General features: G+C 39.6%; 2 protein-coding genes across 5 annotated transcripts in view; both read left to right on the top strand.

Annotated features, from left to right (window-relative positions):
* Positions 1-10499, top strand: part of fam189a1 (family with sequence similarity 189 member A1) — a 107664-nt gene extending 97165 nt beyond the window's left edge. Inside the window, exons 5-12 of the mRNA XM_063494451.1 lie at positions 358-465; positions 2242-2402; positions 5900-6035; positions 7086-7164; positions 7251-8033; positions 8211-8306; positions 8678-9000; positions 9694-10499. Coding sequence (XP_063350521.1) covers positions 358-465; positions 2242-2402; positions 5900-6035; positions 7086-7164; positions 7251-8033; positions 8211-8306; positions 8678-9000; positions 9694-9897 — 1890 coding nt within the window. The 3' untranslated portion in view covers positions 9898-10499. The remainder of the gene's footprint in view (positions 1-357; positions 466-2241; positions 2403-5899; positions 6036-7085; positions 7165-7250; positions 8034-8210; positions 8307-8677; positions 9001-9693) is intronic.
* Positions 10500-11298: 799 nt separating this feature from the next.
* golm2 (golgi membrane protein 2) lies at positions 11299-22600 on the top strand. 4 transcript variants are annotated; one of them, XM_063474805.1, is made up of 10 exons: positions 11299-12356; positions 15248-15302; positions 15457-15559; positions 16933-17023; positions 17193-17319; positions 17547-17627; positions 18463-18741; positions 19080-19217; positions 20382-20549; positions 21647-22600. In XM_063474805.1, exons 1-10 carry the CDS (start codon positions 12030-12032, stop codon positions 21724-21726), a joined length of 1449 nt encoding a protein of 482 aa, XP_063330875.1. In that variant the 5' UTR covers positions 11299-12029; the 3' UTR covers positions 21727-22600. The 4 variants fall into 4 exon arrangements, with proteins under 4 accessions (XP_063330875.1, XP_063330892.1, XP_063330883.1 ...); XM_063474795.1 differs by having other exon boundaries at positions 11300-12356; positions 17544-17627; XM_063474822.1 differs by lacking the exon at positions 20382-20549.
* The last annotated feature ends 304 nt before the right edge of the window (positions 22601-22904 follow it).

Genomic DNA, 22904 nt, shown 5'->3' with positions numbered 1-22904 from the left:
TCTGTTTCTCTCTAAAGGTATTTAACCTTTTAAAAGTATTTCAAATGCATTAACACTCTAGTTTATTAGTGTTTGTATAGTTGTCTTACAGAACCAGGCTTCTCTTACTGCAGTGCCACCCTGCTATATGCCTAAACTTATCCTATCATGGCTTCTTTACCTTTAGACCTCCTTTTGTTCTTCTATTCCCAACCTTTACTGTTCATAATACCAGCTATCTTTCTTTCCCATTTCCTCCTCCTCCTCACTTTCCCTCCTACATGACTCTAATTCCTCTTATTTGTCACTCATATCCTTTTTGCTCTTATGTTTCTTGTTACTCTAACATCCTCCTCTTCTGCTCTCTCTTTCCTTTAGGAGCTGCTTTTCAGTGTATGTGCCCTTAACGTCATCTCCACCATTGTGTGTGCTCTAGCCACTGCAATGTGCTGTATGCAGATGGTCTCGACTGATGTGCTGCAGATGGTGAGTGTGATCGAAGTGCAGACGGCAACGGTAGCTGAATTAACTCTCTCTTCAGTGACCACCCTGCAGTTAAAAACATGCATTTTTTTCATGCTTTCATCAGGGCATGCGGCACATTGCCGCAGATTTGATCTGTTTTAGGATAGTAGGAACTCTTTTAATCAGAACTAACATGGTCAAATTCATCTGAGTTGCACACCAAAAACAGTTATTTCATTCCTTTAAACATATCAACAGCCCAAAACATAGAGATTAAAAAAAATAGTTTTGCAGTCTACAAGAGCTTTCTACACATTCAATTTTTTTTCACAGTCAATTTTTTTTATATAATGCTAAATCAGTACAGCAGGCACCTCAAAGGCGATGTATGGTGTAAGGTAAAGACCCTACCGAAAGATTAAAGGAGTCTCAACATTAAAACTGGTGCTTTCACCTGTATGTGACATTTTACCGTGAACTTTGCAAGGTTTGAAGAAATTAGAAGTGTTATTGCAAAAAAATATGATCATAAAAAATTGACTTTATGCAAACATGATATTAATTTACTTTGTTTTTTTAATCTATTTTATAAAATGTAACAAATAGCAAGACAAAGACAAAAACTTTATTGGTGAGTACCAATTAGCTCTCATATTTATTCTGATTAAACAAGGGAAATTAATAACAAAGGGCATGAATACATTTATTATAGGCTGTTTGAATTATACAGCATTTAAGAATGTAAATGGAAGAGAAAAATCATTCACAGTTTGAATTAATGCCTTAAATCAGAGCACACCCTGCTTCAGTGCTCAGCATAATATGTCTGATGAGCAGACATAGATCTTCCTCAGACTTCTTTGTATGGAGAAGTGTAGATATAAATGCATTTTGGTGCTAATGCCTTTTGTTGCTACAGTCTAATAACAAATCAGTCATGAAATCAATCAGGAGAATTTTAACCTTATTGTTGGTTCAGCTGAATATAAGACATCATACATGCCGTGCAGGAGTTAGATAACTATATGAGAGTAGGAAATTATACTGTTTGATAAGAGCAAACACTAAAGCAGGAAAACCTCTGGAAATTAAAGCGGCTGCTGAACATCATGACTTCTAAGTATTGATTCACAGAGAAGCAAAGGACAAAAAAAGCACTGTCTTATCTCCACCAGTCGAGTTTCCAAGAATGGCCTCGTTTCCCATTTGCTACAATGGGTGTCAACCTTTTGTTTAGCTCAGTAAATTTAGCCGAGTCAATAGCAGCGGCGGCAGCCTGGAGATTAGAAAAGCAGGTTGACTGTGACTGGAAAGTTGTCCCACTTAGAAAAGGCTGAGTAAAGAGCCTTTGAAAAGAAGCTGGCCCCATGCACGGCACTTGCATCAGTTAGACCGTGTTCAGAGATCTGAATACATGAAAGTGACATACTGTGTTGTAAGCCACCGCCACTGTTCAAGGATGGTTGTTCACAGTGGTCATAGATGGCTTCTTTGACTTCTCTTTTAAACCATCTGTCTTCTCTGTCCAAAATGTGAACATTGGAATCTATTCACATTTTGGACATAGATCAATAGTGGTCCTCTTAAGCGACAGCTCCTAGTAGGACTTAAATACCTGGGACTCTCCTCCATTTGGTCTTAGAACTGAAGAAGCTTCTCAGATGAGAGGTGAAACCTCTTCAAGAAACTTAAAGAAGTCCAGTTGCTTTTCTTGCCAAGCTCCGTAGATTACTCTGACTGAGAACCTACAAAGACAACTTGATAATGCCTCTTTGTTTAAAATGTTGCTGCTTTCAGTTTATGCCACACAGAGCTCGAGCCCTGAACGCTGACTGTATGACCCCCCACGGAACAATCCTCCACCAAACACTGGACTTTGATGAGTTTATTCCTCCCATTCCCCCACCGCCATACTACCCCCCAGAGTACACCTGTACCCCCTCAATGGATGGACAGAGGTGAGAAGCAAAGCAGTTTTGATCAGCATCGCATTTTTAACTATAGATACTTTCAAAGTTCACATATTAAAAATGCAGTCTACAGTATTCACAACAGCTTACGTTTTCTTTGTAATTCATAATAAATACTATGTTATTAACCAAAAACTCAATGGTACTTAATCTGGGTTCATTTTTCTATGACACTTGACACTTAACGATCTAAAGCCACCACTTTACATCTTTGTGCAACTGTCAAAGAGTAGTTACATAAAAATTGCAGTGTAATCCAAAAAAGCATAACTCGTTACAGTAAGTGGAACACAAACTACAAGTTAATGGCACTCATTTTAGGCTACAGACAAATGAAGAATATAGCTGTAAATATTATTTATTTTGAAGCATTGGGCATCCTCCCAGAGGGCAGCAATTCAAATTGGGTATCAAGTAGCTGTATGTTCTCTTTAAAAAGACATTAGGGATTGTTTCTGAAGTTTTATTTATATTATATAATCTATTCACTTGCTTAAGGTCATTAATTTGCAGTCTAGTCCTTATGCCTGACCATTTGCAGAGGAATATTTTGTTTGTTTAGCCATTTAAAACTGACATATGAATCATTCAAGCATAAAAAGGCACCTAACTCAAGGGATGAACCAGTGTTGTGTCTGCACAAAACAGACAACTTAGCAAAGAACCAATTTTAATTTGTATCTGTAGGCATTTTATGCTAGCAGTCTGTTGCAAAAACACAGAATTTATTCCCAATTCTTTAGATAGAAAACCTAGTATAACACAGTTTGACAGCAATCAAATACTAGTTTTGCACAAACGGCTTCACAGAGAGCTATTAGAGAGAAACTTTATTAATCTATTAGCTGAAAATCAGCATATCTCAGCATGGTGTGGTGTGTATCCTTAAAAAAAACTTTCTATAGCAGATGAACAGCATCTGAAAGTCATGTCCATAAGATATGTCAAGAAGCCATTCTTAAGGAAGAGAAACAAGGAACAATCACTGAGCTGTACCAAATTACACAAAAAGTGGATTGAATACAGCAGGTCTTAAGTAGCGATGACTTCAAATGTATAATTTTTGGTTAAAATAAACATCAGTATTTATGGAGGAGGGCAGAAGAGAGATGCAGCAGTGAGTGTCTACAGCTATCTGTAAAACACAACCAGTTGTATTGAGCAGTGTGTTGATGGAATTATGAACACAGCCCAGATCTCAACATTATTGAAGTGCGGAATCTTCTTATGATCAAATGAAACAAAAGGCAGCCAACATCCAAAAAAGAGCTTTGAATGTCCTTCAAGAAGCCTGGAGAACTACTCATGAACACAACCACAAGAGATTACTAGAAACCTTACTTAAGATAGTTCAGGCTGAGTTAAAGAACAAAGATGGCCATACCAAAAATTTACTTTGAAGCTCAGTGGAATTCCACAAACTTTGTCTTTGCTTCATACACCATATTTCATTTATGTTTGCACATTTTAATAAACCACGGCACTTATTTCCCATTTTCCTATAAAAATAAAAAGAAATTAGATGTGGCTCGACATACATTTCTTCTAGCTTTCAGTTTTTCACAGTAGCACCAACATTCAAGAGTCATTATCTTAAATATTTTTTTAAAATCCTACACAGACTGTGCAGATCTGACTGTGAATCTAAGCGACACTGCACACTCATACATCATGGGAATTACAAGTTCATTGTAGTATAAATGCACACTTGAAACTAGAGAATAAGACCATAAACTCATCAGAAAAGTGTTCAGTGAGGCTGTAGATCAAGCGAGCTGAGGCAAATTTTTCCTGTATTCCTCTATAAAATCAAATGTTTTACAACCAAAGGATTTCCCCCTGTTGGTAAATAAAGAGAAAAACAGATTTGAGGCATTTCGACGTTGACTTTACATTTCAGGAAGGACCAGCTTTTATATACAGACTATGGGATTGTTCTGTATACTCTTGTGCCCCTTCATAAGCACCTATAATAACAAGTTTCACTTATTATTATAGGTGTGAGGATGTGGAAAGGACACACATCAAAGCGATGCTGCTTAGTTTAGCAGGCGCTAAAAGCATAATAACTAATGCATTTTCTTACTGGTATCTGTTTCTAGGTTAAAGACCATTTTCGCATTAATATTTAACCTCTACTGCTGTAAATCTCACCAGGATTTCCTATGAGAAAGTAAATATACAGGTGCACGAAGCAGTGTTTGCATGGAAAAGGCAAACCCATCATATTAAGCAGCAACGGCAAGCATCTCTTCACACGTGTTATTATCAACCACGTTGAGCTCAGAGCATTTCTCTCCATTACGAAGCTGTGACCGCGGTACTCAGCTGCAATGGAAGATCATTTGACCCCCTCCCTCACCACCATCTCCATTTTCTAAGCCTTTGCAGAGAGAGCGGTGCTGTTGTGGCCATTTGGCAGGAAGCCTCATCTGTTTGTCAGTTATCCCATAAATATATACAAGGCAACGGAAGCATTTATAGCATCCATGCTCAGGGCCAGGGATGTGTCATGACATCATTATGCATTGAATGACTGGTGGAAACACTCAGGTTGTATTTCATGCTCTGCCACTTTAGAGGAGAATGGGGTTGTAATTAAAAGATATGACAGCACGCATGGCTGCTCATTCTTAATTGGTACCATATGAAACGTAGTGCTGCACGCCGAATAATACAGCGCCGATATATATTGTTAGGACTGGAGTGTAGGAGACAAGAGGATCGCTTTCATTCATTCTTTCTTAAGGCTTTTATAGACAATACCATATGTTTGACTTGGATATTCACGCTGGCGGTGACAGTTTCTTAAACACAACACTGTGCGACTGTCTCAGAGCACTCTCTCTTTGTATTCCAAGTATCCGAGAATAGTTTTGTTGTTTATTTAATCATTCCTCGGCACATGTTTTCTGGTTGTCCTCCATTCGTTTGTCCATTTCAAGATCTCATGAACACCTTCAGGGAATTTCAGTTACACTTTGCTGGTCAAAGCTCATTGCCATTTCTTCTTCTTCCTCTTTCGACCGCTCCCTTTAGGGGTTGCCACACCAGATCATCGGCCTCCATTTCGCCCTGTTCCTACCATCCTCCTCTGTCACGCCAACGGTCTGCATGTCCTCTTTCACTACATCCACTGCGATCTCCAAAAACACATTTTCTCAAGTATTCATACTCTAATTGTGACAACATTTCACAGGAGTTTCCATTAGAATAAAAGTTTTAAATGATGAGCTGTTATATATCCAAAAGGTCAGAGGTCATAGTCTCTGTGACATCCTCTATAAACTCTTTTCTGCCCAGAGCAGTGGGATATTTTGTGGACATATTTCACAGCTGGTCAGTGTTCACATGCATATATTACCCTAAGACAAAGGTGTTAACTGCAGCTTGATCAGTCAGTGGACAATTATATTTATTAGGCATTCTTTGTATTTTATTATTTGTGTTGTTTGATTGACTCTTTGCTTTTCTGTCCCTTACAGAGGCTTGCATCTGGACTTTCCCCATTCTCCCTTCAGTGCCATATATGGTGTTCCTATCAACAGCCCAGGCACCCTGTACCCAACTGACCTGCCCCCTCCATATGAGTCTGTGGTGGGTCAAACACCTGCCAGCCAGGTGAGGAAAAACAACACCACATAGGTGCATTTTTATCTGAGGCTCACCAGATTCTAATTATTAATGAATTTTCAGTTTCATGTTTTCTTTTAGTTGTGCATTCAGTAATGTGAAATGACTTCTTTGTAAAATGTAGTATTTTAGGAAGAGTCAAAGTGACAGGTGTAAACTTTTATGCAATCGCTCTCAAAGCCAAGTGGGTTTCAAGGTCAATGGGAAGATTTTTAGATTAGATGTGTGTTTTTAAGGGTTACAGGCCTTAATAAAATGGTTAGGATTTGTGTCACTTAATTATGTGTCTACTGTTTTCCACTTCTAATTAATATTTGTTAGAAACATTTGAATGTCATGTCACGTGCAAAATTTACAAGCCCAAAATCACAACAAATATAAGCTCAGTATCATCCAGCTGCCTTGACTGTCTGGGTGAAGTGATCAGAGCTTTTTTTTTCTTTGCTGCGTCTCATTGTGCAGCGCTAAAAATAACTTGCTAATGTACGAGTAAATCCTTCTGTTATCTTCTCAACATCGCTTAATCACCCCTCACTTATTCTCTGTGCCATTACAGAGATTAAATCCGCAGTTCTCTCCATACCTTTTTTTTTTTTGTCTTTCAAAGAGGAATCAAAAGAAAGGTCTGCTTGCCTGAAGTAGATAAGCTGTTAAAAAGTGACTACAGCCATGCAGCAAATGATTTGATGTGTGAGAAATCATCAGAATCTGATGGTTTCAGCATTGAGATGCCATGAGATCAAAAAAGTTATGTGAACCTATACATATCATATAATGTACCTCAAAAAGGCCATTAGTGCTTCTAATTAAAGTTCCTGTTCAGCTCAACATTATACTGTAATTTTCTGCACTGGTACCCCTGCTCTTTATAGTGACAAATTACTGGTAAGTGTGTTGTGGTCTTGCAGAGCCCTCTACAGACCAACTAGTGGTACTGAAGGTTAGGCGCCACGCAGCTGTTCTGCGATATAGCACACGTCAAATATCCATATTTATTGAGGAGTCCTGTTATGTTTACTAATAATTTCATCTTGTCAGGTTACCATCAGTATAGAGCAACAGGCCACTGAGTCCAGTCTGTGTGAGAGAAATACTACCGCAGGTCTCAGCACTCAGGGTAAAGACAGTTTGAATATTCACAGTGCTATTTGTTCCTAAATATCTTTTTCCACTGGTGATAGTGCTAATGATGCATTTTTGCAGCCTCAGTGGACAGTGCCTCTCTCATGGTGTCAGAGGTGGCTGACCAGGACCAGACTTGCTCCTCAGAGGACTTGTGCTCCCTGGAGGTCCAGGGCTCTGACTCCTCTCCCTATGGCACGCTCCACACTGCCCCCACTGATGAAAGCTGCACCAGCCTGGAACTTTGTACACGTGATGCCTCACGTTGCCGCCGTGGCTTGACTAACACTGATGCTCGCCCTAGTGATACTGGATACAGTGAGTCCTCACACACGCAGGAGTCGCTGGAGCGCTCACCTGACTGGTCCTCAGAAAACTTTAGCAATCTGGACCAAGAGGACTCAGCAGAGAACACACATCTATGTGAGGAACTCAAGGCTTCAATGCACATATGCGATGAGCTGGCCTCAGCCAAGCATTTACCAGAGGAGCCACCTAAACCCACACCACACACCCTTATCAAAGCAAGAATGACAAGCCGGAAGCTCACACTACCGGTTACTATCCCCCCGCCACCTCAGCCTTGCTCCCCCACCTCTGTGGCTTCCTCTGGTGGAACTTCAGCTATCAGCCCTTTGGCTGCTTCCCCTTCCCCTTCACCTCCTGCCAGGCCACGCGGCCCAAGGCTGTGTTTCAGTGTTTGGTCACCTTCCTCTGCATCACAACCCCCCTCTACCTCAGCCCAAAGTGGACACTCACCCTCAGAGAGGCCTCGGGTGCTCCGAGCGGCCAGGAGGTACCGCAAACTGGCACGCATTGTCCGTTCCACCAGTGACCCTATCTCATGCTCCACTATGACAGGAAGTAAGTGCAGCAAATATGTTACCGTTTTACACTGTAAATGGCCAGTAAATGGCCTGTACACTGCAGCTTAATTAGTCCATCTAAGAATCATCATCAATCTTTCACTTCCAGATTCTCCAACATCATTATTTGCTGCATTTTTCTGGGTTTTACATTTAAAATACATTATTTTTTCAGCTTGTTTTTGTCCCCTGTCTACAGGAGAAAATTCTGGGTGCACCCCTGGAACTGACCCTGCTACTGAAGAGTTAGCTCATGCATCACCAGATCAGGGTAAGAGCGTATAAATGATGAATTCATGTGATAGTTAGGGAAACATCAGAAATTTGCACATCTGCTGCTATACAGCACTCTCTATTTTGTGAATCAATGTAACCTGGTTGGCTTACTATAATAAATTAAAATGCATTGTCAGAAAGAAGAAAATAGCGTTGTGTGTAAAGATGATTGCAGCTCATTTAAAACTGGCTTTGGCATTCTCTCAAATGCAATGCAGTCTTGTAAAAGCCATGTTTCTCCAGAAACTACAAGTACTCCATTTGGCATTAGCTCTAATTTTAAGAACTGTGTGTGATTTAATGCGTTGTTTTTTTTTTTTGTTTGTTTGTTTTTGTTTTATTTTTTCTGCTTTTTCCCCTCCTTAGAGCCAAGGGACAATTCAACAGAGGTAGTTGGAGGTAAACCCACACATATGTCTGCCAGGAAGCAGCAGAAAGAGGGCAAGAAAGTTGACATCCACCTTAAACCCAGATCGCTCCACACACACTCCTCCAATGAACGCCCACACTCCCTGGCTGACCTTAAGATGTACAAAGACACCAAAATACTAGTGGCTAAGTTCCTGGAGCACTCGAGCTGCAGTCTACCTCCTGAAGTCCAGCAAGTTGTCAACAACATCAAGTGTGTCATTAAATCGGATGAGAAACACATGGAGGAGGCCATCTTTAGTGCAAATGTCATAGATCAGGTAACCTGAATATATTATGGATAAAAGCCTTTGATAGTTCAGTGCATTTTAGAAATCTGTATACCTTCTGGCTTTGGTCGTTAGTGGTGAAAAAATCATTAAACTGGACCAGCTTGGCAGTGTTTTACAGGCTTTTTACACCAAAAACAAACATACAGCGATGAAAATCAGGAAGACATTTTAGATTGGCTCAATCAGCATTTTTCTATTTTGAACACAATATTATTGTGGCCAAAACATTTCAAATATTTCAAAATAATAATAATAAAAAAGAGCATGTGCATTAAATTTGGAAAAGAAATTCCTATTAATCAAATTTAACTTTGTTTATTCTGAGTTTTGTCTTTTTTTTTTTTTGCTAATGAATTAGAAATGTAGGTAAGTATATATAAGGATTAGTTACTCTACTCTACGCACTATATATGTCATTAATATGATATCAGGGCTTTTATTTTTAAATATGACATTTATTTTCAGTACTGCTATTTCAAAGGGTTTATCAGTTTGAATCATGTGCTAAAAATAGTAATTTGTTATTGGATAAGTACCTCTGCATAATCTGTAACTTAGAAACATCTGGCGACTTCGAAGAGATATATAACTGAATTTCATCTGTATTGAAGAGATATGAAATGTCTCAAAATGCCTCTGTTATGTGTCTGTCACTGACTCTTGGTGGTTTTGTGCTCGAAGGTGATGACCCAGCGCATCATAGGCAGTCCCAGAAAGCGTGGGCATGAGGATCTTCATCTCCAGAGCTGCGGCGCTTTGAGTTCATCACCGTCCCCTTCCATGCGCCGTCCAAAACATCTCCCACAAACATCCACTGCCTGCACCAATCCACTGCGTTCCCCCTCCTCTGAACAAAGCCTTGAGTGCAGAGAAACTATTCTCTGACCACTCTCCTAACAAGGACTTGGGTCTAAACTCTGAGGGCATTCCAGGATGCTGGTGTTGCAGACATGCTGCCCTGGGAATCTGATGTCTGTGAAGCGCTTAAGAACTCTTTGGGTGTCGTGAGATCGTTTCTTGAACAATGTGACTGCAGCACAAAGCTACTGAAATGCCTTCATACTGTATTCCCTAGTGCCCTGTGAGACTGTGCCAAGTCATCAGCAGAAATGGTAGCAAACTCAGACTGAGCCTGCCAGTGTCTGTAGTGGCTTATTTCTCATCAGAAAAACAAAAGAATGTTTCTCCCTCAGGGGATCTTTTCTACTCAGTTTCATCTCTTAAAAAAGACACAAATACGCAGCTGGTAAGTTTGGATCAGTGACTGAAAGACAAAGGAGATTGTGTAATCAGTATTCCTCTTGTCCTCATAAGAAACAGAGAAAATACATGTTTGTATTAAACTGTGAACTGAATTGACAGGACATTGTTTGCAGACTTTGTGGAATTGTTACTGATAGGGTGGTGACTATTTTGTGGTTCAAGAACATCACAGATGTGGATTATTTAACTTACCTCATTGTGTTACAATTCTTATATGTGTTACAATAAAATATGCGTTTGTATTTTGTTGTTTGTGGGGGTTTTTTCTGTCTTACTAGATTATTTATATTTGTCTGCAGGTATTCACATTTTGGCTTTGAAAAGGAGTGGCTAAAGTAATGAAAACACCAGGTAATGCAATTACCTGGCATGAATTGCAGTTTGGTGAAGCTGTTCCTGTTAGTGTTGTTTCATAACCAGTAATTCATTTTCTTTGAATGACTATTATTTGTTTATTATTTGTTTTTTTTAACGCCTGGAAAAATAACCAAAAGTACTTCTTCCAGCAACTAGACCAAAGTTAGACAGTTTTTGTGACTGATATATGCCAACTCTCTCATTACTGAGCTGTAATTTGGCAGCATTGAAGTCACACAGTCAATTTTTTATTTACTTGGTGAATAATCAGCATGGTACACCTGGACTTTTGAGTTGTTGAGTAATAGAAATGTAGAAATTTCAATAATTTTCATCAGTTTATGGAGATTACATTTTTTATTTACTTTTATTGCGCAAAAAGGAAATATCGCACCGTCTTCTGTGTACTAAAGCCAGATCAATCACTCTTCAAGACCGCCCTGCTTCCGGTCATAACGTATCGTCCCTGTTTAATGTTTTAAGGCAGGTTTAATCGCTAATGTCATGTAGACAATGGTTTAACAGATAATGTAAAACACAAATATATAAAGTATAAACTAAAGTCTATAGCGTTCAGATGTGCTAAGAGTTATGAAAGAAATTTAAATACCAATGTAGACTTTTATTTTGAAACGCGCACGTCCGCTGGCAGCGAGCGGAAATTAAAGTGTCTGATTGCAGCTAACTTCATGCAGCGCAGACGTGATGTGTGGAAGGCAGTGAATCGTGGACAGTGTAAAACAGAAACCCAGTATTCACAGTGGGTTTTTTAAGGTTTAATTGGTTGTGTTACGAGACTCAAACCAGTCCTTCGCAATTAAAGACGATGTGTTTCTCTGACAGCAGCCGCTGGTGTTTTCGCGTCTACGGTTGCTAGCTAGCAGTTAATACGAGCTAACGTAACGTCGGGGTCAGAATTCAGGATCAGCGGTAGTCCTGTTTGACGGCGATTTTAGGGATTAGTGGAGTTCCAGACGTCTGTCCGTCCGGTACTGCTCGATTTACCAGAGGGACACAAAATAATTAGCTAAAGGCTAACGTTGTACAGCTAGCTTATATGGTTTATAGCATTCCTCAGTGCCACGGCGCCGTGTCCACGTCTCGTCTGCCAGCTGAGCTAGGCCACGTCCCTGCGGGCGTATTTCACTTACTAACATTGGACGAATTGCAGTGAAGATGCCTAGTGAGCGGAAGGAGGAAGGAGAGCAAAGATCACTAGAAATGTGAAGGTCCTTTAGCGTTCATGACTGTCTGTTAAACGTCTGGATTTCCGAGCGCTTGCCGCATATACACGGCATGTCACGTAGACGGATGTGTTTCACACCGGGAGAATAGTCTTCACTGAGCTCGTTAGGTTGCAGTAACAACCTGAAATATCGTTAGACTTTGTTTGGGAAATGGTTGGGTTTGGCGCAAACCGACGGGGAGGTCGCCTCCCATCCTTCATCTTCATCTTCTTGATGGTGATCATCGTCGTACTGTCTTTCAACTACTGGACAGTGTCCAACAAGCACGGCCGCTTGCTGGATGAGCTGGCGGAGGTGCAGACGCAGGTGAAGCGCACGGACGCGGCGCGGAGCCGGCTGGAGAAGCGGAACTCGGAGCTGATGGTGCAGGTGGACACGCACAGGAAACAGATCGACCAGAAGGATGGGGACTACAGCGTCCTGGAGAGCAAGCTCCAGGCCAAGGATGCTCTCATTAAAAAGTGCACAGATGAAAAGGTACATTTCTCTTTTTGCCTTTGTCTGGGTTTGATCGAGTTAAGTGTCGTTTTTACTGAAATTTAATATTGCAGGTCACGCAAGGTATTAAAGCAGATAAAACATTTCCTGGGTACGGCACAGCATCTATACAGAACCAAGCGTATTCGTCTTTGACCGAGTGTCACTGTAATAATTATGTGTGTTTGGGGGCAAGACTGACTCACTCATTTTTTTAATCTAGAGGTGGGTGTCATGTTCTCAGGAAAAGCAAACAGGAATGACAAGAAGGTTCTTCATTACACCAAATCGGGGGTGTATGGACAAGTATTACTTTTAATACAAGTAGGAAAGGACAATATTTAGCCTCAGTCATATCACCATGTCTAATTTAACCACCTTATCTCATTGTATTGCTGTAATCTCAGCACTTTATATCAGAAAGTGCAAATATCTTATGTACTTAAGAGAGGTGAGGCAGGCTGTCTTGAGTATGAGCCACATAGTTTCATCTTCCTCGACTGCTTTCACCTGAATATTTCTCCACCAAGAATATCTTGCTAGAAATTAACAGCTGCCAGCTTCCTGAATCAAAAGGGTGTTTATAGGCCTCTTAAACTGTGGTTTTGTAGGTGATTTTCAATTATTTTGTTATTTGAGATGTATTATGTGATGCAGGCTTTGGAGCATACACTGGTGATGTGGTGTGTGCTGTTGGTCCAACTTCAGAGGTGTTTGTGCTAGACAGAGCAGTGTTTCATTCATCTAGAAACAATTCATTTGTGCTCGATTATTTTGGTTTGCACTGTTAATTGTTAGATTTCCCTACATTACTGCCAACTATCTTCCTGTGCATAACAGGGGAAATTACATTCACAGAAGAAAGCAAATTGAATTCAACTTTATTATGTTGTTTGTGTTGCTGATTTGCTCTTTCATTCTATCAGCACATTATTACACGTCTGTGGGGGGATTTATGTATTCACTGTGAAAGGCACATCAAAGCGCGCCACATGGACATTCCCACTTCTTGTCCTGCACAGTTACCCAGCCAGTATTTCACTGGCTTTTATGTCCCAGCACCTTCTGAACTTTTGGTCCGAGTCCAGCCGCCCTGGGAGTGTAATTTGCATCCAGTCTGGCTCGGTTTGATGTTTTTCAAAAGCAAAAGCTTAAAATTGTTTAGCTTATGTTTATCCAGTGTGGATTGTTGCTCTCTGGTTTGACCACAGACGGCAATAAAACAAATGCAGCATTCATGATTTTCAACTAATCGTTTTAACTTCATGCAACCTTATACAATAAAGCAACACATTTATTGCATAGTTTCAAGTAAATCTGCAGGATTATCAGGTTGGGTAAGGTTGCGGGTAACATTGCCTTGCTTTGCTCAACATTTATCGATGAGCTGTCCTTAGCCACAACACACGAAACTTTCTCCCAACTTTTGGAGTCAGGTTACTGGTAAAATGTAATTGACCTGCAACATGATACTTATATGATACTTACAAAGGGCTATACATGAACACATTGGCTGAATACATGAACACATTGTCTAAGCTCCCTTATTTCTTGACTAAATTCCAAGATCCGGCTCCGTGTTTTCTTATTCAGGATAAAGGTAGCCATTAAAGAGTGGTTGTTCTCCTCCTTTCTTCTGTCAACAGACCAACCTTGTTTCAACAGTCTGCCTGCTACGTACATTGTGAGAAGTGTGTACCACAAAGAAAGTGACAGATGAGTCTGATAAGTGGCTTTCAAACAGTAGAGTCTATAGTTTTGTAAGTCAGGTGCAAAAATGAATTATGGAGCCTTATACTTCTTCATTTAGCGTGACCATGTTGTTCTAAAGAGCCAGGCGGCACAGGGAGGCCATTACCCACTTATGAGCGTCTAACAAGATGAAGCCTTAGTCTTAGAGCAGTTGACATTAATGCTGTATTTCCTGTCCAGTCTTATTGACCACCTTCTGTCTCAGTCAGTCTGCCCAACTGTTTCAAGAGCTTGAATGCCTAACAATGACAAGTTTTTGGTAGAAAGGCAGATAAAGTATATCCATAAAAATCAGTATAAACCCCTTAGCTCTGCTAATTAATATTTTCAATATGTTGCTTCTATTATTTTCAGAAAATATGGATAAATACTAATGACAAAATGGTGGGTACATGAATACATGCATCCTAGTGAGCCTCCAAGATCTTTTTGATGCTTTGGAAAACCTTGCTGCCACCTCAGTTGTATTTATAGAAGTATAACTTCAACTTAACTATAGCTGCTGTTTTTACATTGCATGCTTTGAAATCCATATTTGTAATCTAATGGGACAGAAAAATGTAGCTTTTGGGTGTCACTGTGATGTCCAAAGCCCCAAGTTTCCTTCCTTCCCCCTGCTTAACTTTCTTGTTTGGTATTTTACTGCTCTTCATGAGTTTTTGCATGGCATTTATTTTACTAGAACACAAAATAAAGCGCAGCCAGCAGCTTTAGGGTAATAGAGAGACTTTTAAGTTTCACATCATTAATGTTTATTGCGTAGCTGTATTGGATTTTATTATGGTTTACCTGGTGGCAAAGTGTAAATAAAAAAGCCAAAACCAAAAAGGAAAAAAAACTCATAAACTAGCAATAAATGAGCTTTCAGTTTGTGTGCTGGTGCTTTTTTCTTTTCTGTGAAATAAATCCTGAAACATTTTGTAGATTGAGATCACAGAACAGGCGTTGGATCAGTGTCGCATGACTCAGTACTGGAATAAAGAAAAAGGTTGTATTGACTGCAACCAGTTTTCACTATGAAGCATAACAGGATTAACCTGTTCCCCTCTTTTCATTCGTGCAACTGTCTGATAATGCAGGAACCTAAACTGGTTTTACCTTTACCATAACTAATACTTTTTTTTCTTTTAATGTTGCAGATGAAGCTGCAGGATGATGTCACAGCCCAAATGACAGAAATTCAGAGGCTTAAAGGTAAGACTTCAGCCTGTGTTGGCCAACAGAGGGCACTCTGGCAATTCCTTTAACACAGAATATGTAACATACAAAGCAATTTCATATAGCAGTACAAGTCTTTCAATAAACCTCTTCAAAATGTTTGTTTTTGTGTGTCTGTTATTACAAACAGAGCAGCTAAGGGAGCTCAAGCAAGAGTTCATGAAGCAGGAAGAGCAGCTAAGAGAAGTGAAGAAAAATAACACTAACTTGGAAAGAAAACTGGAATATGAGAGGTATGTTAGTTCTTTACATGTGCCTGAGTCTTAGATATACCCATATTCGAGGAACTGTGAGCTCTCAGAGATTAAGGCTGCACAATTAGTCTATCACAATTTTGGTTTTCCACAATTAAATGAAGATAATTAAACGATATTGAACATGCATGCTACACCAACAGAACGCACAGAAAAAAATCTAATCAGGCACTCCGTAAATCACTGCCTGATGATGTGCCCAGCATGTGCCAATCACAGCTTTTCCCTGCACCGCACAGCATGAAGTTTCCTCATTCTATTTGACCGTACTTATGTGGTACAGATAAGACCATCAGAGCAGAAATCAAAAGTGTGGCACAGCAGGAAGTGAAGTGGTTGCTCTTCGAAGCAGATTATTACCCACTGTTTGGAAGTACTTTGGATTTAGGGCAAGTGATGTTAACCAAGAACAAATTCAACAAGTGTTGTAAAATTGCGTCTGCATGGCAAAGCAGTGCGGCTAACTTGTGCTGCAGTTTGAGGTGTGTTTTTTGTGTGTTTGCTTAATTGACGCATGAAGGCCAAGAAAAACAGTGTAGTGTTTGCTAACATGAATCGTCAAATTCTCACATCCACAAAAGCGAGCTTGTACAGTGTGTCCGTCCAGCTCACAAGGATGCACTGAAATTACCTAGAGGTAACACTCCATTTGGCCAAAGACAGTTATCCAGTAGACAAAGTGAGTTTAATTTTAAAAAAATTGGGATAATGGTCAACTTACTGGACAAAAGATATCTTATCCCTTCGTGCTATAATTTTTGCAAAAATGGAGCTGTCTGCAAGAAATCGCAGGGAAATTATGGAGGGATTGTACAGCTTTCAAGTAATTGGCTACACGTCTATCATGCAGCTATCATGAATGGAGTGAAATGCTATATTTGCTATATTTTGCTTCTAGAAGTTACACATACAATAGTGGAATAAACACATTATTTGTCTGCAAAGGTTTATTAACAGGAGTGTAGCGCAGTGTAAAATGGAAAAAAGCACCTGTTGATTTGATTTTGTTTTATAGTATTTTTTTTTTAATGGCACTGAATTTATGTGAATAAGGAAGACTAATTTTATTTTGATGCAAATTTGTAAAACATGGATGTGAAAGCAGCATTATGCTTACATGACACTGCAATAAAACATATTTTTCACTAGAATCTGTAAATAATTGTTATGAATAATCTTGATTTTTAGATTGGCCATAACCGTGCAAACCTAATTCCACATACTTTGAATGTTTTAAGGTGCATTTTGTGTCTTGCTGTTTTGTTTTTCTGATATTTCTTTTTGTCTTTGTGTATAAAACTGAAAGAATTCCTTATTGTGCAGATGAAACTGAATGAATACATGTTAACTAGTTTACAGTGTGGACGCCAGATTGCACAACTGAAAGACGAGTATGAAGAAGCAAAAAAGACTCTGGAGGAAGAAACACTAAAGCTAAGACAGGTGAAAAGTTTTGTCTGTGTGGCACATTGCATTTATTCACTACTTTTGGATCTTTAGCACAGATGTATTTAAAATAGAAATAAAATGTCCTGTGTTTCTGTTCTTTAAGCTTTCCTGTTCATTAAACAGCTTTGTCTTTTCTGTAATCTGCTTTCCTTTTCCTTTTCAGAGTGCAGTGGATGGTCACAAGAATGTAGTGGGGGGTAGACATGCAGATAGAGAGCCTGGTGTGGAGACGGCTGGAGAGCGCCATACAGTGGCCACTCACCGGCATGACAGACACTCCGATCTGAAAGGTAGAGTGGATGTGGTTAAGTTGAGCAACGCTGCTGTCGTTTACTTTATGTTGCTTTCTACACGTTAAATGAAGATGTTGACTGTTAGGAGAAAATCATCAATAATAATTGCTCACATGGATCTTTTAATATTTTAATGTAAATAGTAGTTACTTCATGCTGTCTGGTTGTTAATCCTGTTAATATGCTAGTGCTTCACTCCCATTCCCTGTGCTGTGTTACAGAAGAGATGGGTAAGCCCGGCAGTGATGCTGGCATGCCTGGTATTGAAGACAGTGAGGTGGGAAAAATCGACGATGTGCAGTTTGGTAAGTAATGAATGTAAACTTTCAGAGATCAAGCTCAGCAAATAATTGATTAGAAAGAATTCTGTAGCTTTATAATGACAAAAACATTTGGACTTTTTAATCAGCCAGTATAGGTATTGACAGACCATGATCAGCATTAGATTAGGCCTTAATATAAGTAAGCATGTTAGTTACATTTAAATTCACCTCATCACAGTTTCCATGAAGGAAGAAATTTGCTATACAGACTGAATCTGCTTTTTTATATATACCTGCCTTTAAACTTGTTGACTCTGCTGTTTGGCCATTTTAACATGAGTCTAAAGGGAATGAGTCACTTCTGGAGTCAGTCTCAGGTGCCTCTTTGAGGAATTATGGTTCTTTTGTGGGCAGCACGGTGGTGTGATGGTTATAAACATTGCCTGATAGGTTTGAATCCATTAGCTGACCGGAACCTTTCTGTGTGAAGTTTGTATGTTCTCCCCTTGTCTGTGTGGATGTCCAGGTTACCCTTCCTTTTGCCCTATGGCAGCTGGGATGGGCTGCAGTGAAACTCCCAACTCTGAATTGGACAAGTGGAAGAAAATGGATGGATAGTTCTTTGGGTTTTCAACTTTGGTTTCATTTTTCAACCCTCAAGGTTGCTTTTTAGTGAAATACAGTGAAACTGAATCCGTAACTAGAGAACAATAACTGACCCATATAGCTTACTTACCTGAATAGTGCATATAAAGTGAGGAAATCCTTCTCCCTTCTGTCACTGATTGTAACCCTACCCTTTAAAAAAAAAAAAAAAAAAAAAAATCCTTGTGGCAAGTAGGTCACTGACCTTTCTCACATTGTCTTTGGTCTACAGGCTTGAAGAAACCAGCCATTACCCAGAAACACGACGAAGCCCCGGATGTGGTTGTGGGAGCCGGTGCTGGACCTGGAGTCGGGGGAGCTGATGGTCCCGGAGGCCAGGGCATGTTGCTGGACCAGCCCGGACTCCAGCAGGACAGACTGGACGGCCGAGCCGTAGCGATTGCACCTCCAGGCATCAACAAACAGGGAGACAAATCAATAGTGTTTGAAGAAGACAACAAAGTGGGTATCAAGGCAGACGAGTTGGGAGAACAGCAAAGGCAACTTCGAGGTGTAGTAACCACATCCATATAACTGCTATTAATTTTAACAATGTTTATTTTGAGCCTTTAGGCATGGGATAATAATGTGACTACAGCTTATTATAGATTTTTAGCTTTTGGTGGTTTGTCTTTTGCCACATCTAGACTGAAAGAGGAGAGAACTATTATCTTGTTACATTATTTGTTTACAGTTCCTCCATTTGTAATGAGTTTTTCAAGTGATGTGTAACCTCTTTCAAAAGTTTGAGTGCTCCCTTAAAGAATGCAAATATAGCTTTGAGAAAGCAGTACTTGGAACAACTGCACCTGACTTTTGAAGTATTTGTTTTGTTTTTCTAATAATCAGTTCCCAGTGATGTCAGAGTTGAAGGTGAACACTTGAAGAGGATTCCTCTGCCCCCCAACCCTGCCCAGGTGCCCAATCCCATCCAGCCTCACCACGCCAAAGACCAAGTTCCAGCAGAACCAGTACACCACCGCCAAAGTGAGTTCCTCTACTAAACTCTCAAAAAGTGAACCCTGCTATTGGCAATGAGGGTAGTGATTATTTACTTTTCTTTAACTCATTGATTGATTCCACTCAAGTAAAATTATAGCATTTTGTGGTAAGTTAGTTATGTTTATACTTTTCTGAATATCTAATAAGGCAGAGATTAAAATATAACTTACTGTGGTGTCATGTGTACAGTTTTTTCCAGTTGCTAAGTCAGTGCATCCTCCTAAACATAACACATTTTCATGAAAGATGGGATTTCTAAGTATATAAGTCCTATCTGAACATGGTTAGGGCTGTCACAGAAGGCTCTCTTGCAGGGGGAGGGAGACAAATGACGCACTTGGCTCCTCAATTTTCCTTTCCTGTTACCTCACTTCTGTTCTGCTCTACTGCGCTTTCTTCCTCCTTCTCTCTTTTTTAAAATGTTCAGTTCTTTTCTCTCTTTTACACTTCCATCTCATCATCTGCAGCCCTGCTGCTTAAAAAAGAATCACTATAAGTTTTCATTTTGTTTTTCTTCTGCTCTGATCCTTCTAAATTTGCAATTTAGTGTAGAAGTTAACACCCATTAGGTGATTTGTTTTTGCTATCATCTCTGTTTACATTATCAGCTTACAGACTGCACAGCTCATCCCAAATCCCATCCAGTTCTTCAATATCAGCAGTGCCGTTTTGAAATCTGTGAGGGTCTAGATAGGAACATAAACAGTCTTATATGCTGGTGTGAAGAAACTGCGGCAGTAAAAACGCAATTTTAGATTGATTATTTTATATATATTATACATCTTACAGTTTGGGGGGGGGGGGCATTTTTCAGATCTTGAGTTATTTTTTGAGTTTTCAGATCTCTCCAAAGAGGCCTCTTATTTGAATCCACATTGGACCACACTACCACCACCACATGCTGTGAATCTAGTGGTAGACAAACTCTAATTTATAATACTGCATCCAAGACCACGATTGGCTTTTTTTTTTCTCTCTCTCTTCGGAAGGCACCATGTATTTACCTCATCTTTCTCATCTTTTGTCATTCTCTTAATACAACTACTTTTTCCTTCATGCATACATGATGCAGTATTTCCCCTCCCTATCTTCCTACAACTGCCTTCGCTTCCCTTCCGTCCTGATGAGGCCCTTCTCTGCCTCCTGCAGGCCGATTCTTTGATGAGAACGAGTCCCCAGTAGATCCGCAACACGGCTCTAAGCTGGCGGATTACAATGGGGATGATGGGAACGTGGGTGAGTATGAGGCCGACAAGCAGGCCGAGCTGGCCTACAATGAGGAAGAGGATGGTGATGGTGGGGAGGAAGACGTTCAAGGTGAGCCAGGCCGGGGGATTGGACTGTTTGTCCAGATGTTTATCCACCATTCCTCCTTGCTCCCTCCCTCCACCCCTGTCCTGCCACCCTGCTGCATTTATCTTAAGTAGCTCACAGCAACCCTGAGTTTGGTCTTTACGTCATCGTAAATACAGATATTTAAAAAAAAAAAAATGTGGCAAAAATACCTGAGGATCAAAGCAGAACTGCTTTGTGTGCAATTCAGGAGAATTGCATATTTTTACTCGGCCCTATAACAGTCTTAATACCCTCTTATCCTATGTAGAGGGAGAACTTGACCCAGGAACTTACGGTTCTGTGAGAGTAATTGAGTGGTCATCTAGTGTTTTCTGTCCTGCCTATGCTTTGTTTTAGCTAAACCACCTGTCTGTGCCCACCAAACATCTGACCTACATCTAGCCCAGTATATATATATATTTATAGCTCACTGTGTTCCTGAATGTGTCTGTGTTCTCCTTGAAATATTGAAATGCATGTCCATGTTTTGTTTTGTTTTTTTGTTTGTGCTTTTTTATTGTTTGTTTTTTCTCTCTTTGTTTTGATTGCCCTTTGGATTTTAAATGAAATTGCACTATTACATACCAAAACTACAATAGTATTTTTAGGGAAATTTTGTTTTGTTTGAATCTATCAAAGGAAAAAAATATTTTATTTCTGATCTGCCAGTGCTGTGATTGGCTGTTTTTTCATTTGTCTTACATTTATCAGATACATATGCCATAATATGAAGTCTCTTATATATACTTGCTATTTAAAGTTACCAACAGGAAAGCTAATATCCTAGAATGATGTGGGTTTAGTTCCTTCTAAAATGAACAACCTGTTGATATATTTCTTGTACATAAATCAGTGTTGCTGAAGGGAATCAGAGAGGGCTCTGTATATTACACAATTCACAGAAGGTTGACATCAACATCCTTTAAAGCTTAAAGTCAGCACTATGATGCTACATTATGGTGTCATCCTCATATACCGGAGATTATTCAGAACACGTAGTAAATTTTGCATCTATTTAATTGTGCAGTCTCTAATATTTGTGTTTCTCTCTCTCTCTTCCTTTTTTTTTTCCCCTCTAGATGATGACGATCGAGATATGCAGGGAGATCGGGCTGTGGATTATGGGAAAAAAAGACATCAAGCCAACGACATTCTTTGAATGGAAACTCATACAATCGTATCTCATAAAAAACACATTCAGACCCGTCTCCACAAGTGAGATTTCTCTTGACAAAAAAACATCAGTATGTCTAAGAACTTTTATAGGGTGCATTCTCAATGTCATGGACTATTTTGAAGAACAGACATTGCAGCTAATGAAGTAATTCTAAATAATGTAACATACTATGAAAAAAACACACAAGGCATTTCCCCAAACTGCTGTTAATTTGCTAATGGCTTTAAGTTATGACAGTAGAGATAATATACTGTACTTTGACTGTTGAGTATTTGATAACTGCACCGGCTCATGCCGGCCCTAATGACCCACATCTGAACTTCAAGGACAGATCATGTTTTGGTTTAGCTACTCTTCTTCTCACTTTGCTGTTGCTTGGTACAAACTCTTCATCTGAGATGTTTATCAGAGACTAATTTGGCATTCTGCCTTTCTAACATAATCGTGGGACTCTTATATGGAAAACTTTTCTGTTTGTTTGTTTACAAGAGTGGGAATACATTACAAATGCCAAGGACTACTCATGGCCTGTTGAATCCGTTTCTTACTTTGACAGACTAAAAAGTGCTTCTCTTTTTTCTTTTTTTTTTCTTAAATGATGCCATTGCATGTATTTGAAACTTTTTATTAATCAGATTGAGCAAAATACTCATGCTTAAGCAATACTTAGAACAATGTTGGTGTCCTACACAGTGTGATTAACCAAGCACATGTGGAGCTGACATACTGTACAAATGCTTCCATGAATGAGGTTTCTGTGAACATAAAATTAGTTCTGTTTGTGCAACCAGGAAAATTGATTTCTCATGGAAAGGCACAGTGAATGTAATTTTATTTTATTAAAGGTGATGCTTCATGTCATTTGTGACGGTACTTTAGAGTGAATGCAGATGCATGAATGATAGGTTGTCATCCTCCTCCTCAAAATAGTCGTGTGTTTTGCCTGGGTATCTTTAGTGCATCATATCCAGTGGGGTTTTGTGTTTGTTTGTTTTATTTATTTATTTATTTTGGTTGTTGCTTTGTATTTCACCACTTGCTTGCAAATGATGACCCACAAAGACGAGCAGTCCTTTACCTTTATGATCGCTGGCAGAAGAAACGGTTCGCGGCAGTGATCATTGCAGACTGGCTGGTGTTTTTGAGAGGTAAGGGGGTGT

Source organism: Pelmatolapia mariae, linkage group LG1 (genome assembly GCF_036321145.2).
Source record: "Pelmatolapia mariae isolate MD_Pm_ZW linkage group LG1, Pm_UMD_F_2, whole genome shotgun sequence".
Classification (NCBI taxonomy): domain Eukaryota; kingdom Metazoa; phylum Chordata; class Actinopteri; order Cichliformes; family Cichlidae; genus Pelmatolapia; species Pelmatolapia mariae.
Note: the sequence above shows the minus strand (reverse complement) of the source record. Positions and strands in the feature narration are given on the sequence as shown.